At 59.8% G+C, this 14953-nt stretch overlaps 1 protein-coding gene across 2 annotated transcripts in view; it reads left to right on the forward strand.

The window, feature by feature from the left end:
* WNT7B (Wnt family member 7B) overlaps window positions 1–14953 on the forward strand; it is a 52025-nt gene that overhangs the window by 34378 nt on the left and 2694 nt on the right. For both annotated transcript variants that reach the window (XM_007453908.1, XM_007453907.1), the window contains exon 3: window positions 11040–11311. In XM_007453908.1, the coding sequence (XP_007453970.1) occupies window positions 11040–11311 (272 nt within the window). The remainder of the gene's footprint in view (window positions 1–11039; window positions 11312–14953) is intronic.

Below are 14953 nucleotides of genomic sequence, written 5' to 3' on the forward strand. Positions count from 1 at the left end.
AGACAGGGGGCAGCTGCGTCCATCTCTCAGGGAAATAATTCTGCCATCTTCCCCCCTCTCATGCTTCATTTATGGTGGATTAATTTCAGGACCCAGCAAGTTCTCTTTCTCCTCTGGTCATTGACATGTCATTTGCTGTACCTGGAATATGTCTCTCCTCTCTTTTTCACCAAGGAGAGTTGAGAGCCGCTAAAACGGGGGCAGCGGGGGGGGGGGGGGCGGGGAAGGGGCTCTGGTTCCATTGCGTCCCCCCTCACAGGCAGTGGCTGATTTTGCCAGAGGCCCGACAAAGGAGGGAGTGGTCTGAGGCAGGCTGCCCGGGGCTGACCTTCCTAAGGAGAGAGCCCGCAGAAGAGGCCTTGCCAGCCTCCCCAGAGCCACGGGGCAGGGGTGGAAGGTCCTGGAAGGCCAGCCCAGCTGGGGACGCAGACCCCGGGCCCTGGCTGCCCCTCACCGCGTGGCCCTGGGCCAGGCCCCCCGGGGCCCAGCTGGAGCACGACGCCCCTGGAGGGCCGCTGCGGCTGTGAGGGCCCCGCTGGGTCAGAGCAAAGGCCGCGGGCGCGGGTGTGCCGGCGTGTTCGGACCTGGCACGACTGTTTCCAGTGCTCTGTTTATGACAACAGCAGGGAAGAGCTTAGCGTGGAGACACTGACTCAGCCGGGGACCAGCCAGGGCGGCGGCTGGGACGGGGCCGGAGAGAGCCAGGGGGACAGAGGGACATAGAGAGAGAGGCAGAAACTGAGAGGGAAGGACAGACAGAGACCTACGGCAAGAGGGACACAGAGAGGGCAACACACACACACATGCACAGGCACATGCACGTGCACACACACAGCGCCAGCGCAGGCCTTCGCCCGTCCCAGGCCCAGGGTCCAGGCCGCTCTGCGATGGGTGATAAGAGCGGCTTCTGCGCCCTGAGCAGTTCCTCACCCACGTGGCGCTGGACCCCGCGAGGTGGGTGATGTTATCACCTCCCTTTAGCAGGTACAGAAACAGACACGGGGGTGCAAGGCAGCCTCTCCAGCAGGCGCTCAGCAGAGCGTGGATCGCACGCCGTTGGTGGTCCAAGCCAGGCCCCCCACACCGCCAGAATCCTAGGTCAGGATGGCAGGGGGCGTGGTGGGCTTCTGACCCTTCAAGTGCACAAATGGGGATTTGGGGCCTGGTGGGCCTCGAGGAATCTCTGGGCTCCCCTGCCTCCCCCCCTCCCACGGCCTCTCCACCTCGCCTGTGTGTGCTGGGATGCAGCTCGGGCAGGGAGTGCGTGCCCAGGCCCCATGACTGAGCCAAGGCTGGGACACGTGCACTGCGCTGCCCGCTGGGGGACCCCAGGAGCTGCTGGTGTGGCCTAGGGTGTCTCCTGGCCTCCCTGGCCTCCATCTCTCCACCTGTAAACTGTGGGCAGGGGGAGGTATTCTCCTACCCCTTCTAAGCTCCTGGGAGCCTGAGGGCTGAATGGGTGGTGGTAGGGGGTCTCAGAGGAGCGGGGGAGCTCACCAGCTGGCACTGTCCCACTGGCCGGGCCAAGGACTCGGGAAGCCCACCCTGTCCCATGTCCAATGTTGGTCACAGCAACACCCTCCAGGGGCTTTCCATGTTTGTAGAAGAAAATCTAATATTGTCCCCATGGGACCCCAAAGTCACCATGGACTGGCTGTCTCTCCTGCATCAAACCACACACACGTGGCTCATTCCCTCCCCGTGACCTTAGCATTACTGTTCCCTCTGCCTGAACACTGTTCCCTGTGCCTTTGCATGGCTCATTCCTCTTGTCATTTAGGACTCACCTTCAGCATCCTTCTTGAGAGGGGCCCGCACTGGGCATCCTCCACCCAAGTCCCTCCCTACAGCCACCCGCCCTGCTGTCCTGTCCGTGGTTCTGACCGAGGCCCTCTGCCTGCACTCCCTGTGAACCCCTCCCAAGCCTGCTAGTCCCCTGGGCTGTGATGTGTTGGTCTTGTCCCGCTGTATGCTTGGCCGTGGGCTTGGGGATGGGTAGGGGCTGAGGGTCTCCTCCCTGGGGCCCTGGGATTGGCCAGGAGGGCAGGCCATGCTTGTGCTGGGATGGTAGCAGAGGAGTGAGGGAGGGAAGGGTGAGAGATGGAGTAGGGTGCCCGGGCATGACACATGCAAGCCTGGGTCTCAGGCCTGGTCATTGAGGGGGGAGACAGACTGTATGGTTTCCCTGTTCTGGTGGGTGCGGGGGGAGTGGTCTGAGCATGGACCCTGGGGTCCTGGGTCAGATCCCAGCTCTGTGGTCAGCCTGCCATGAGACCTTGGGCCAGTCACCCGCCTCCTTTGAGCCAAGCATCCTCACTGTGAGGTGGGGCCCCTGTGAGAGTTTAAATCGAGTAGGACAGGTTGTATGCAATCCCCTAAAACCATCAGATGCTGTATGTTTTTAGAACAGCTTTATTGAGATATAACTCATATACAGTACAATTCAAGCATTTAAAGTGTACTATTCACTGGTTTTTAGTGTAGTCATAGGTTGTGCAACCATCACCATAGTCAATTTTAGAACATTTTCATCACTCCAAAAAGAAACCCTTAGCAATCATCCTCCAATCCCCCTCGCCCTTGGCAACACTCATCTGCTTCCTACCTCTGTGGATTTACCTATTCTGGACATTTCATATCAATGGAATCATACACCATGTGGCTTTTGTGTCTGGCATCTTTCACTGAGCATCATGTTTTCAAGGTTCATCCATGTCGTAGCCTGTGTCAGCACTTCGTTCCTTTATATGGCTGAAGAGTGTTTCATTGTGTGGAGAGACCACAATTTCTTTATCCATTCATCCGCTGATGGATATTTGGGTTGTTTCCTCCTTTTGGCTATCGTGAATCATGGTGCTATGAGTATTCACATACAAGTTGTCATGTGGACGTGTGTTCATTTCTCTTGGGTACATAGCTAGGAGAGGAATTGCTGGGTTAAATATTAATAGTAACTCTGTATTTAACATTTTGAGGAACCTCCAAATGGTTTCCATAGCGGCTGCACCTTTTTCCATTCCCACCAGTGGTGCATGAAGGTTCTGATTTCTCCACATCCTCGTCAGCACTTGTTAGTGTCTCTCTTTTTATTTTAGCCATCCTAGTGGGTGTGAAGTGCTGTCTCATCGTGGCTTTGATCTGCATTTCCTTGATGGCTAATGACGTTGAGCATCTTTTTTTGTGCTTAATGGACTTTTTTTTTTTTTTTTTTTTTTTTTTTTTTGGGGTACGCAGCCTCTCACCGTTGTGGCCTGTCCCATTGCGGAGCACGGGCTTCGGACACATAGGCTCAGTGGCCAACGGCCCACAGCCCAGCCGCTCCGCGGCATGTGGGATCTTCCCGGACCGGGGCATGAACCCATGTCCCCCGCATCGGCAGGCGCACTCTCAACCACTGCGCCACCAAGGAAGCCCTAATGGACATTTTTATACTTTCTTTGGAGAAATGTCTATTCGGATCCTTTGCCCATTTTAAACTGGGTTGTTTGCCTTTTTATTACTGAATTGTAGAAAATGCTGTGTTTTTTCAAAGAGGGGCAAGTACAGGTTGGCAGAGAGGCAGGGTTTGACAGATCTGAGCCGTGTTGGCCACGAGCACAGGAACACACACGGGAGCACACACTTGCTCACACTTATAGGAACTGCATTTGTGCAAACGTAAGTCCAGGCATATGCCCAGGGATATGGGCATGGGGACACATGCAGAGGTACACATGCATGGATGCCTAAACCTGTGTACACCCACGGAGAGCCCATGTGTGGTGTGTCCCACACGTGTGGGCATGAAGCTGGGGTCAGCGACCCTCTGTGTGCTGGGGCCAGGCCTGCCCTCCCGGGACCATGCGTGGATCCCCTGACGTGGTGACTTGGCCATATCAGAGCAGTTATCCTTATTTTGCAAAGTGGGGACATCGAGACATAGAAAGGCCCCTTGATTGGTCCAAGGTCACCCAACTGGCCAATTTTAGAGTCTGGACTTGAACTCGAGGTCTCAGACTCTGAGCCCCTTCTCTGGGGCTTTGACCTCACCTCAGTCATTCCGGAATGTCAGTTCTGGGCTCCCTGACTTCCTGAGCCACTGTGTGACCTTGGGCAGCATGCTGCCCTTCTCTGGGCCTCAGACTCCTTGTCTGAGGAGTTGCACTGAGTAGCTAGCACTGGATGGTCCCTGAGGCCCTCCCAGCCTCTAGGTGCCAGATCCCCAGCTCCCCTTCTCAGAGGGATGCAAGTGCTTTTCTCACCTTGCCTCCCCAGGCCTGCAGTTAATCGGGTCATTATGAGCTCAATTAGGGCTTTTTGTGGCTTTCTAAAGATAGTGTGCCAGGCCCCTAGGGATGCTAGGAAGTGGCGGGTGGCTTTGAGGGGACACTGAGGAGGGTGTGTGTCCCTGGGGCCTGGGGAGGGTGGGCACAGCCCCCAGCTCTGCCCTGGGAGGGTGAGGGGACCTCTGTTCTGCCCAGGCCCTCGCATGACCCAGGAGCCACATTTGTCCCCTCCAGTAACTGCTCACAAAGATCTGCCTGGTCTCCAGCGTCCTCATTGGGGTCAGGGTGAGGAGGGGACAGCCGGGTGGGCTAGGCCCTACTGACCCAGGAAGACCCTCTTTCCGTGGGAGTCAGGTCTGGCAGGCATGGAGCGGGGCAGTGGGGGTGCGGTTAAGTTTGAATAACCAAGAGCAAAGAGAGAGCAGAGCTGGCTGGCCCCTGAGTGGCCAGCGCCTCAGTTTACCCATGGGGCAGTGGTCTCTGAGGGCTTGGCTGTTGTGGATTCATCCAGAATAGGCGTGGAGGCGGCAGCTGGGCAGGCGGACTGGGAGGAGGCTGTGGGCAGCACAGAGAGGGGCCTGGGCCTGTCCTGGGGGCCCTGCACTGTACCTGGGCTTCCCTGGCCCGCTCAGTATTTGGTGATGCTGAGGGTGATGCCCATTTGTCCTGTTTGCTCTAGAGCTGCTCCTGGGGCCGTAGGGTGAATGGGGACACAGGCTCAGAGAGGGTTTGTGACTTTCCTGGGGCCGCACAGCAGGTGTGAGAATGCAAGTCCAAGGCTTTCTTGCCTGCCCCTCCCTGAGTCTCCCCGTACCTCCCTCTCTGCTTTCCCGAAACCTCGGGCCGGGGCCCCGCATGGCGAATGGAGCCCAGAGCTGCCCACCTTGACCTGCCAGGTGCCAGACGCAGACTGCAGGGCCCTGTTGCTGGCTCTGGTGCCTGAGGGTACAGATCCACACTGGGGTGGCCCTGGATCCCAAGAGGGGTCCCCGGGCCTCCCAAGTCTGAAGCGTGCCCCCAGGACAGCTGCTGGCCCCAAACAGACGACCCTCGCTGCCTTCACCCAACTCCCCACCCTCATCACCAGACAGATCTGGAGCAGCCGCTGTGCTCAGGTGGCCATTAATGCTACTGCCTGGAGCAAATCACTTCCTGCCTTTGAGGCTCAGTGTCCCCACCTGCGAGATGGGTCTCATCAAGAGGATCTATTCCGTGGGTGGTCGTGGAGATAAAAGGAGGTGATGGGGCTTCCCTGGTGGCGCAGTGGTTGAGTGTCCGCGTGCCGATGCAGGGAACGCGGGTTCGTGCCCCGGTCCGGGAAGATCCCACATGCCGTGGAGCGGCTGGGCCCGTGAGCCATGGCCGCTGAGCCTGCGCGTCCGGAGCCTGTGCTCCGCAACGGGAGAGGCCACAACAGTGAGAGGCCCGCGTACCGCAAAAAAACAAACAAAAAAAAGGTGATGAATGTAGTGCGTGCAGCCCCAGCCCTGCTCACATGAAGACCCAGGGAATAATGCTGCAGGGTGGGCGTACCTGGAAGAATCAGACATGGATCCTACCCACCACCCCTGCAGCCCGCGGGCACCTGGCAGGAGCCCAGAGGAGGGCCCTCACCCCAATGGGGCTTCCGGGAGCAGGGGGCCTCCCAGGTGCGTCCAGAGCCTGGGTGTGCTGCAGGCACATGGGCGCGCAGGCAGGGTTCCCAGCAAGGAGGGGGCCAGCGTCCCCCAGCGCGGGCAGCAGGGAGCCAGGCTACTCCTGTTCCAGAGCAGTGGTGTGTGCCGGCTGCCGCGCTTGGCCAGGTGGGGCTTGATGGTGTGGTGGGTGGGACGGCTGGGCTTGAGGGCATCTCTGAGGCTTGGGGAGCCATCGATGTTTGCTGGCCAAGGCGCACGGGTTCAAGGGGCTTCTTTCTCTTTTTTTTTTTTGCGGTACGCCGGCCTCTCACTGCTGTGGCGTCTCCCGTTGCGGAGCACAGGCTCCGGACGCGCAGGCTCAGCGGCCATGGCTCACGGGCCCAGCCGCCCTGCGGCATGTGGGATCTTCCCGGACCGGGGCACGAACCTGTGTCCCGTGCATCGGCAGGCGGACTCTCAACCACTGCGCCACCAGGGAGGCCCAAGGGACTTCTTTCTAAATCTACACACTGGCTCTGTCTCACCCTGGAGGACGTGCAGGCGACACGCCAGGGATTCCAAGCCGGCCCATGTGGTGATCGGGGGAGGGGCTGTCTCATTCCCTCCATGTCAGGCACACTGTGACCTGGGGCCAGTAACGAAGCCCTCTGAGTCTGCATCCACGTCTGTGAAATGGGACCACGGGGCTGTCGTGAGCATTAAATAAGATGCATGTGCAGGGTGCGGGCACGTGGGAACCCCTCCATCCAGGACCCCACCTCATCGTCCTCGGTTCTCCCTAGACTGCAGCTCTCTCACTGCTTGCCTCCCCCTTGTCTCCATGTTGAGATGAGAGGGTTTGGCTCATTAAAAGCAAATAAAAAAGGAATTAGTGGGAGCGGCAGCCCGGTGAGTAACTGATGAGTAACCGGGTCTGAGCTGAGCAGGGCAGAAACCAGGCGGGAGCAGAAAGCCTGGGAGGGAGGGTTCTTTGAAATGCCCTCCAAACACACAGGCCTGACCTGGGCGCCTGCTGGCCTGCTTGGGGGCGTCAGGTTGGAGGACGTGGGAGTCCCCCATCTGGCTGCTGATGGAGAGGGAGAGCTTTTGGGGAGGAAGAGGGTCATGGGCAGGGCTTCCGAGGGCACACTGCACCGTGCTCGCCTGGGCAGGGCTTCCGAGGGCACACTGCACCGTGCTCGCCTGGGCAGGGCTTCCGAGGGCACACTGCACCGTGCTCGCCTGGGCAGGGCTTGGTTGTGGCACTTTTAACGCCGTTCGCCCGGCCTCTTGGTGTGATCACACAACTGGTGGAGATTTCTAACCCCTTGCTGGGTGCCTAGCTTGTGACACGCCCACTCTGAGACAAGCTGTACCTCCCCAGAGCTCCCTGCCAGCCTTCCCCTGCCGCCAGCGTTCCCCTGCCGCTAGCGCCCCACCGCCACCGCACGCCTGGGGTCCACAGATGGTCCAAGTGCAGCATCTCCTCTGCAAGGGGGCTGTGCACACCTCTTCTCCTGCCTCCTCCTGCCCAAGGTCACTGAGCTGCACAGGGGCCAAGCTGGGGGCAGGATGGCCTCCGGTGACCTGCGCCCCAGGCCCCGAGTCCCTCCGTCTGCCTCGCTGGGCTTTGATTCCACTGCCTGGGTTTGAGTCCGGCTTCAGCCCCTAACAGCTAGTCTCACAACTTCTGTGTGCCTCAGCGTCCTCGCACGATTGTCGGGACAGCGCGATGAGAACACGTGCTAAGGGTTAGAGGGGCGCTGGTGCTGTGACAGCAGGTGAGCGATGGCGTGAGGAGGAGAGAAGCGCAGCTCTGCTGATCCACTTTCGAAACAGTTCCAGGACCCCACCCCTTGTGTAGCCAGAGTGAGCTCCAAGATCCACATCCTACAGCCTCTTGCCCCAGCACCTGCACAGAAAGTGCCCGCTGCCTCATGGGACATCTCTGGCCACCCACAAGCTGGGTCCCTGGGACCTCGGCCACCTGTTTTCTTATTGCTCTTGATCTCAGACTTGCGCAAGCAACAGAAAGCCGTTTCACACCTCTGCACCTGCTCTGTGTGCACCAGGAGTGCGCACCTACCACCCACACACCACACAACTATACGCTCACACGCTCACATACTCAGACACCATGTACTCAGTCACACACATCACGTACACACACTCTCACGCACTCATGGGGAGTTAACTCATACTTCTTGGTAAGATTTATTTTAAGATGTTACCTCCTGCAGGAAGCCTTCCCTGACTCCACCCCCTGCCCTCCCTTAGAGAGGCAGGTCAGGGCATTCTTGGAGTTTCCATGGTTCCCTGTGGCCCTCCTCGCAGAGCACCGTGGTCCCCTCCTCTCCTGGAATCCCCTCACGAGTTCACCGCTGCTCCCCCGCCCATGCGCAAGCTTGTCGCAGGCCCTGCTGGGCTTGGGTGACACCGAACCAACAGCGAGGAGTTCAGTAACCCACTTCGCACCATCCTCTCCCTGTCCCTGTGTCTGTCTGGCGCTCCCGGCGGGTGGCCTGGACGGTGCAGGGACCAGGGCTCCTCGGTGATCCTCCGGGAGCCACTCACTGTGCTGAGAGAGGCTTCTTACAGAGCGGTGGCAGCAGAGTGGTGGCAACAGAGCGGTCCCCACGCGGGAGGTGGGAAGTGTGGGCAGGAAGGGCCCACCCAGGAGGAGGGGCTGGATGTCCAGCAAGGCCCTGGGAGGGCAGTGCCGCCCTGTGTCCTTTGCAAAGATCCCCTGATCTTTCTGGGGAGGAAGGGATGCCCGACACCACCTTCCATCAGCTCTTCTCAGAGGATGGAAGTTTCCAGGAAGCTATGGCCCCTCCGAGACAGCAGAGGCCAACCAAAGCCTCCTCTGCCCTGGGTCCCGGAGACCAGAAGGTCTCACCCTGGTCCTCATCCTGAGTGGGAGAAACCCCGGGAACAGGGACCCCAGATAAGTGAGCCCCACGGGGAACAGGGACCCCACCGAGGGTGAGACCCCCAGGGTAGAGGAACTCACTGAGGATGAAGCCCACCCTGGGGACAGGGACCTCCCTGAGGGTAAGCCCCCCAGGGGAACAGGGATCCCATCTAGGTGAGCCCCCCTCAGCTGGTTGATGGGTGAGGAGGTGGACCCCAGAGCACATAGTCAGTGCCCAGCACAGGGCTGGGCATGCAGTTGGTGCTCAATGGATGTTTATGGAATGGGTCTAACTTGACCCTCCGCCCTCTCTCAGCCTGGGGGGATGACGCCAGCCCCCAACAACAGGGACAGCACCAAGCACACAGAGCTGGTGCTCGCGGGGCACAAACACAGGGCTTGTGCAAAGACGGGGTCGTGGGTTTCCAGTGGCCACACCCTGCCATTGCTGAGGGCAGTGCGATTCCCGCTCAGCAGAGCTTGGGTTTGGTCCAGTCGACATCACTGAGCTCTGTACCCATAGTGGCAGGTGCTGGGGACCACACAGACCCGGCCGTGGCCCGCAGGGAGCCTCTGTGCTCGTGGGCAAGGTGAGAGGGGCTCAAGAGACTGGGGCCAGGATGGCAGGATGCACAGGCTGGGGGCTGTGGAAAATAAAGAATGAGAGCTGGACCCGCTCATCTGAGGGGACTTTGACCCGTGTGGAGCTGGCAAGTCCCAGTGGTAGGGCTAACCAGGTGGACAGTGTCGAGAGCAGTGAGAGCGTCAGAGCTGCCACTGAGGGAGATCAGGCAGCCCGGGCTCCCTTCTGGCTGGTGGTCTGGGAAGGCTGCTTGGAGGAGGAGGAGGCATTGGAACTGGCCTTGTAAAGTTGTTAAAATTTGGGCATGAAGGGGAAGGAAATAACACCGAAAAGACCAGAAACCGTCCAGGAGCATGTGAGCAGTACCAGATTTGGGTCGTTCCGGGTGGCGGACGGGGAGAGGGGGCTGGGGGGTCCAGCTGGATATGGACTTCAGGCTTGGACGGCAGGCCTTCCCTCCTCAGCTCAGGCAGAGGAGAGGGAGGGAAAGTGTGTGTGTTGGGGGGGGGGGGGGGGGTGGGTTAGATAAATAATTCTATAAGTAGTCAGACAAAGAGAAAACTTGTCTGAAAGGATATGGATACCCTGGAATTTGGTTATGGGATTTTTGGTAGGAGTCAGAAGGGTTAGGGAAGAAAATGAGTCAACATGATGAAGAGCTAACAAACATGCATCTTTATGAAGATCCTTGATATTTATATTCCACACGTGTAGAGCTTCTGCTAAGATGAGCTAAGTAAGAGCCATTTCTCCTGCCAGTGTCTAGTCATTTCTTGTCAGAGGTCTTAAGCTAGACACTTCTCCCTAAAGCTCTGATGAGCCCAGCTTCCTAGATTTCATTCCCATTTAACTTCTGAACTCCTAAAATTATGCTTACCTATTTTCATGTCTGAGAAACATCTTTATTCTGTAAGAACCATATTTTTAGAGAGAAGGGACGATGTTGAATGTTTGTATTTTTCAAAGACTTCTACAAGCATTCGGGGGGGGGGGGTGCGGAGCTGCACTTTGCACCTGCCTGGAGGGTGGCGGGTGAGGGAGGTCGGGAGGACCGGCACCCGAGTGTGGCAGTTCAGAGACCCCTGAAGCAGGCAGGGGTGTCGGAGAAGGGAGATTCAGGAGGCCAGGGCCTGGTGATGGGGTGACAGTGGGTGGTTAGAGAGAGGGAGAGAGACAGACGGCAACGAAGGGCTCTGGCGCCGCTCTGAGCTGGGGCGATTCTGTCTGGCTCCTGGCTGGTGGGGTGGGTGCCCCCCAAAGGGATCAGCACAAGTGGCTGGTTCGTGAAGAGCAGCGCTGGGAGGCTGACAGAGGCACAGCCCCCCAACATCCCCTCCCAGGCCCGCCCCCCACTGCTGTCTCGCAGGGAAGTTGGGCCTCTCCAGCCCAGGCTTTCGGGACAGGAAGAGAAGTGTCTTCCATGCTGGTGGCAGGGCCGTGGCATGCATCGAGTGCCCACTGTATACCGTCCTCACCACAGCCCTCAAAGGTGGGTTCTGTCGGCCCCGCTTCGCTGAGTGAGAAGCTCAGAGAGGCTAAGGGCTGAGCCCAGAGTCACACAGCCGGCCGGCAGCAGGACCAGGGCCCGGCACTGGGTCCCCTGAGCCCACCGGGCCGGGACCTGCGGGGCTTCACCGTCCGCACCCGTCCCCTCCCCGCAGGGAGCCGTGAGGCCGCCTTCACGTACGCCATCACCGCCGCCGGCGTGGCTCACGCCGTCACCGCCGCCTGCAGCCAGGGCAACCTGAGCAACTGCGGGTGCGACCGCGAGAAGCAGGGTTACTACAACCAGGCCGAGGGCTGGAAGTGGGGCGGCTGCTCCGCCGACGTGCGCTACGGCATCGACTTCTCCCGGCGCTTCGTGGACGCCCGCGAGATCAAGAAGAACGCGAGGCGCCTCATGAACCTGCACAACAATGAGGCGGGCAGGAAGGTAGGGCGGGCACTGGGCGGGGCGGGGCGAGCAGTGGGCGGGGCGAGCAGTGGGCGTGGCGGCGCGGGGCGGGCAGGCCTGGGTCAGGCGTTATGGCCGCGTTACACAGGGACGGTGTGGACCTCTCTGAGCTTTGGGCCCCTCTCCTAGCGGAGGGAGTTGGTGAACTGAACCCTGAGAGAGCGGGGTGGGGAGCGCTGAGCACAAGCCGTCACTACTGTCCGTCCCAGCAGCCCGAAGAGGTGGGCCTTACTGTTCCCATTACAGAGCTTTGAAAACTGAGGCTGAGAGTGAAGTGATGCCCGCGGCCCCCAGCTGGCGGACGGTAGGGGTGAGACAGGGATCCTGTTTGCCCACAAGGTGGGAGCCGGGCCTGGCCTGGGACCCAAGGGTGAGGGGAGGTCCCTGGGCCACAGTCCATGTCCCTGCCCTGCTCCTAGAGGGGTCTTGCCAATATACGAGGAAAGGCTTCCCGGAGGAGGCGGCCTTTGGCTCAAATTGCTGTGAGAGACTGGAGGAAGGGGTGTTCCTAGGAAGCAGGAACGGAAGGGCAGAAACTGAGCTGGGGGCTCTTGGGCAGCCAGCTTCATGCGTGGTGCGGGCCGCAGAGTGGTGGGTGATAACCGAGGACATTCAAGCCGGGGACGCACTGGGGAAGAACTCAGGGCGAGTCCAGCCCCGCCCCTGGGAGATGAGGGCCCCAGATACTGGGCTGGGAGGGGCGGCCGCCATGGCGGCAAGATGGCCCGAGATAGGGTAGCCAGCCAAGTGGAACGCCTCTGGGTCTGGCTCTCCAGCCCGGGGGGCTGCACCCAGGGCGCCAGGGCCTGAGGTGCTCTGCAGGCTAGGCACGACTTGCCTTTCCAGGCAAAGAGTTGAAGATGCCCTCTGCCCCAGGGCCCAGAGCTGAGCTCATTCACTCTCGCTGCCCCTTCTGTGTACCAGGTGTTATGATGGGTGCAGGGTCAGGGAGGTGTGAGACATAGCCTTGGCCGCGGGAGCTCCCACAGCTCCAACTGGGGCCACATGAGGGGAGCAGGGGCTGCACCCAGAAACAGTGAGAGCCCAGGGACCTGAGGAAGGGGTAGCAGTAGCTTCCGGGAGGCAGTGGTGTCCACGTACCGGAGCTGAGAAGAGCAGAGGCAGAAGGAGCTGGCACTTGCGAGGTGTGGGAGGGGTGGAGGGGTGGGGGAGCAGTGGGGGAGGGGTGGGGCAGGGGTACTGCAGATGGTTCCGGCTGGCGGGAGCACGAGGGGTGGTGACACAGGGCCTGAGAAGTAAGCAGGGACAGGCCCAGAATGGGCCTTGAACGCCAGGCCCAGGGTTTGACTTCATCCTGTAGATGCGGAGGTTGCCATGCAGCAGGTGGTTATTAAATTATTGTCAGATGAACAGATGAGTGAAGAAATGAGTGACAGCCTTTGTCTCTAAGGAGCTCACAGACAGCACGTAGGCCCCATTCTCTAGGCACAGGCAAACAGTGATCTGGGTCTGGGAGGGCAGAGGAAGGAGAGATTCACTTTCATGGAGGCACCAGGAGGGCTCCCTGGAGGAGGAGGTGTGTCTGAACTCTCAATTGAACTAGCCCCCCCCCACCCCCCTTTGAGCCTCTGCAGTGGCTTAGGTCTTGAGCAGGGGCTTTCCCACACCCCTGGGAGGACGGTCTCACTGTCCCCATTTTACACTTGGGGACTCGGTGGCAGCAGGGGCTGTGCGGGAGGGGGGTCCTGCCAATTGACAGGTGATGAAAATGCATAAGGGAAATGGAGGCTAGCAGGATTGGGCCCCCGGGGAGACAGGAGGCATGACAATAAGGAGGCTGGTGAAGGGGCCTGGGCCTGTTCAGGGGGATGAGGATGGAAGAGGGTCAGCATGTTGGGGGTTTTGGACTGGGGTGAAGCCATGAACCTGGAAGCCATGAACTGAGGAGAAGGAGATTGTCAGGGGCGGGGAGAGCAGATGGGCAGTGCGAGGGCCCGTCAGGGACAGGGCAGCCCCAGGAAAGGCCTCTAAAGCGGTCAGCAGCCGGGATTCTCCTGCCAGCGCTGTCCCCAGCTGTCTGTGAGGCCCTGGCTGGGCCGGTCCTTCTGCTGAGTCAGTCTTCCCATCCGCAGAGTGGGTGTGATGCACCTTGTGCCCCTCCCCCACTGCCTCTCCAACAGCCTCGACCCTGTGGAGCTGTGCACTGTGTGTGTGGTCTGAGCCCTTGGAAGAGGCCAAGGGTGGTGGCCACACAGTGTCCCCGGGGGGCTGATCATGGCAGTAGAGGTGGGGTGGGTGTGGCTTTTGAGGCTTCCTAGAGAACTGAGTTCAGACCTTCACGGGTCATCCCAGTGCTGGGGCACCCTGGCCCCATTACAGAGCAGCCAGGCCCACCCCCCCGCCCCCTCAGGGCCACGGAGTTCAGCAAGTCACGTGGAGAGGAAGCTGATGATGCCACAGCAAAGTCCCCAAAACTGCGTGGGTTAGAGCAAGAGAAATTTATTCTCTCATAGAGGCAGGGGGCCTAAATCAAGGTGTCGGCAGGGCCGAGCTCCCACCACGGCTCCGGGGAAAGACCCTTCCTGCCTCTTCCAGCTCCTGGTGGCCCCAGGTGCTCCTTAACTTGTGGCTGCATCATCCAGTCTCTGCCTCTGTCTTCACGTGGCCCCTCCCCTGTGTCTGTGTTCCCTCCTCTTCTGTCTCTCATAAGGACATGTGTCCTTGGACTTAGGGCCCACCCTGAACCAGGATGATCTCATCTCGAGTCTTACTTACATCTGCAAAGTTCCTATCTCCAAATAAGGTCACCTTCTGAGGTTCTGAGTGGACATGAATTTGCGGGGGGGCACTCTTTTAGCCCACCCCAGACCGGCACATGGCCCACCGCCTCCCTGGTGGGCCAGGGCTAGACAAGCTGAGCGTGGAGACCTGCTCAACTCCGGGCTCCGTCAGGACTACGGTCCATCAACCCTGTGACTCCCCCTAACTTAACAGTAACTAAGCACGGTCCCCAGAGTGTGGGCCATCCATTATTCTGTAAAGAATCCCGGTCAGCCCTTTTCTGGAGCTCCCCCATCCACCCCCTCCACTACCTAGGGTGATGGGGCAGGGGTGAGGCCCAGGGGAGGGGCCCTGCTCAGCCGCCAGCTCCTCTAGGCAAGGGTGGGTCACTCTGCACCCTCCCAGGTGGTCTACTGGGGCAGCGGGACTGGCGCCACCGTCACTGTCGCTCTCATCGTGAGGGCACTGGAGACTGAAACAGCACATTCTTGAATCCTGTGATCACGTCCCAGGAGAGGCTTAGGCCCAGGGGACCCAGCCAAGCAAGGCTTCAGTCCCTTGCTCTGCAAACAGCTGCCCGATTGGCTTCATCTGCTGACTGTCACACAGGATCTGGCCACACAGGATCTGAACGTGGAGGGAACGGGTGGAGGGAAGGGGCTCGGGGCAGATGGCAGAGCGAGGTGTGGGGCAGCTGTTCAGCAGCCGAAGTGGGCATCCCGATGGCCGTTAAGCCTGGACCACCTGGCCTGCACAAACGCTAGCCTGGACACTCCTGCCAGGTCTCTGGCCATCACCACCTGTCTGAGGAGGCACCTCCTGGGTCAGCAGCCTGGGCGGGGGAGGCACCTCCTGGGTCAGCAGCCTGGGTGGGGGGGG

Source organism: Lipotes vexillifer, unplaced genomic scaffold (genome assembly GCF_000442215.2).
Source record: "Lipotes vexillifer unplaced genomic scaffold, Lipotes_vexillifer_v1.1 scaffold382, whole genome shotgun sequence".
In the NCBI taxonomy this organism is placed as follows: Eukaryota; Metazoa; Chordata; class Mammalia; order Artiodactyla; family Lipotidae; genus Lipotes; species Lipotes vexillifer.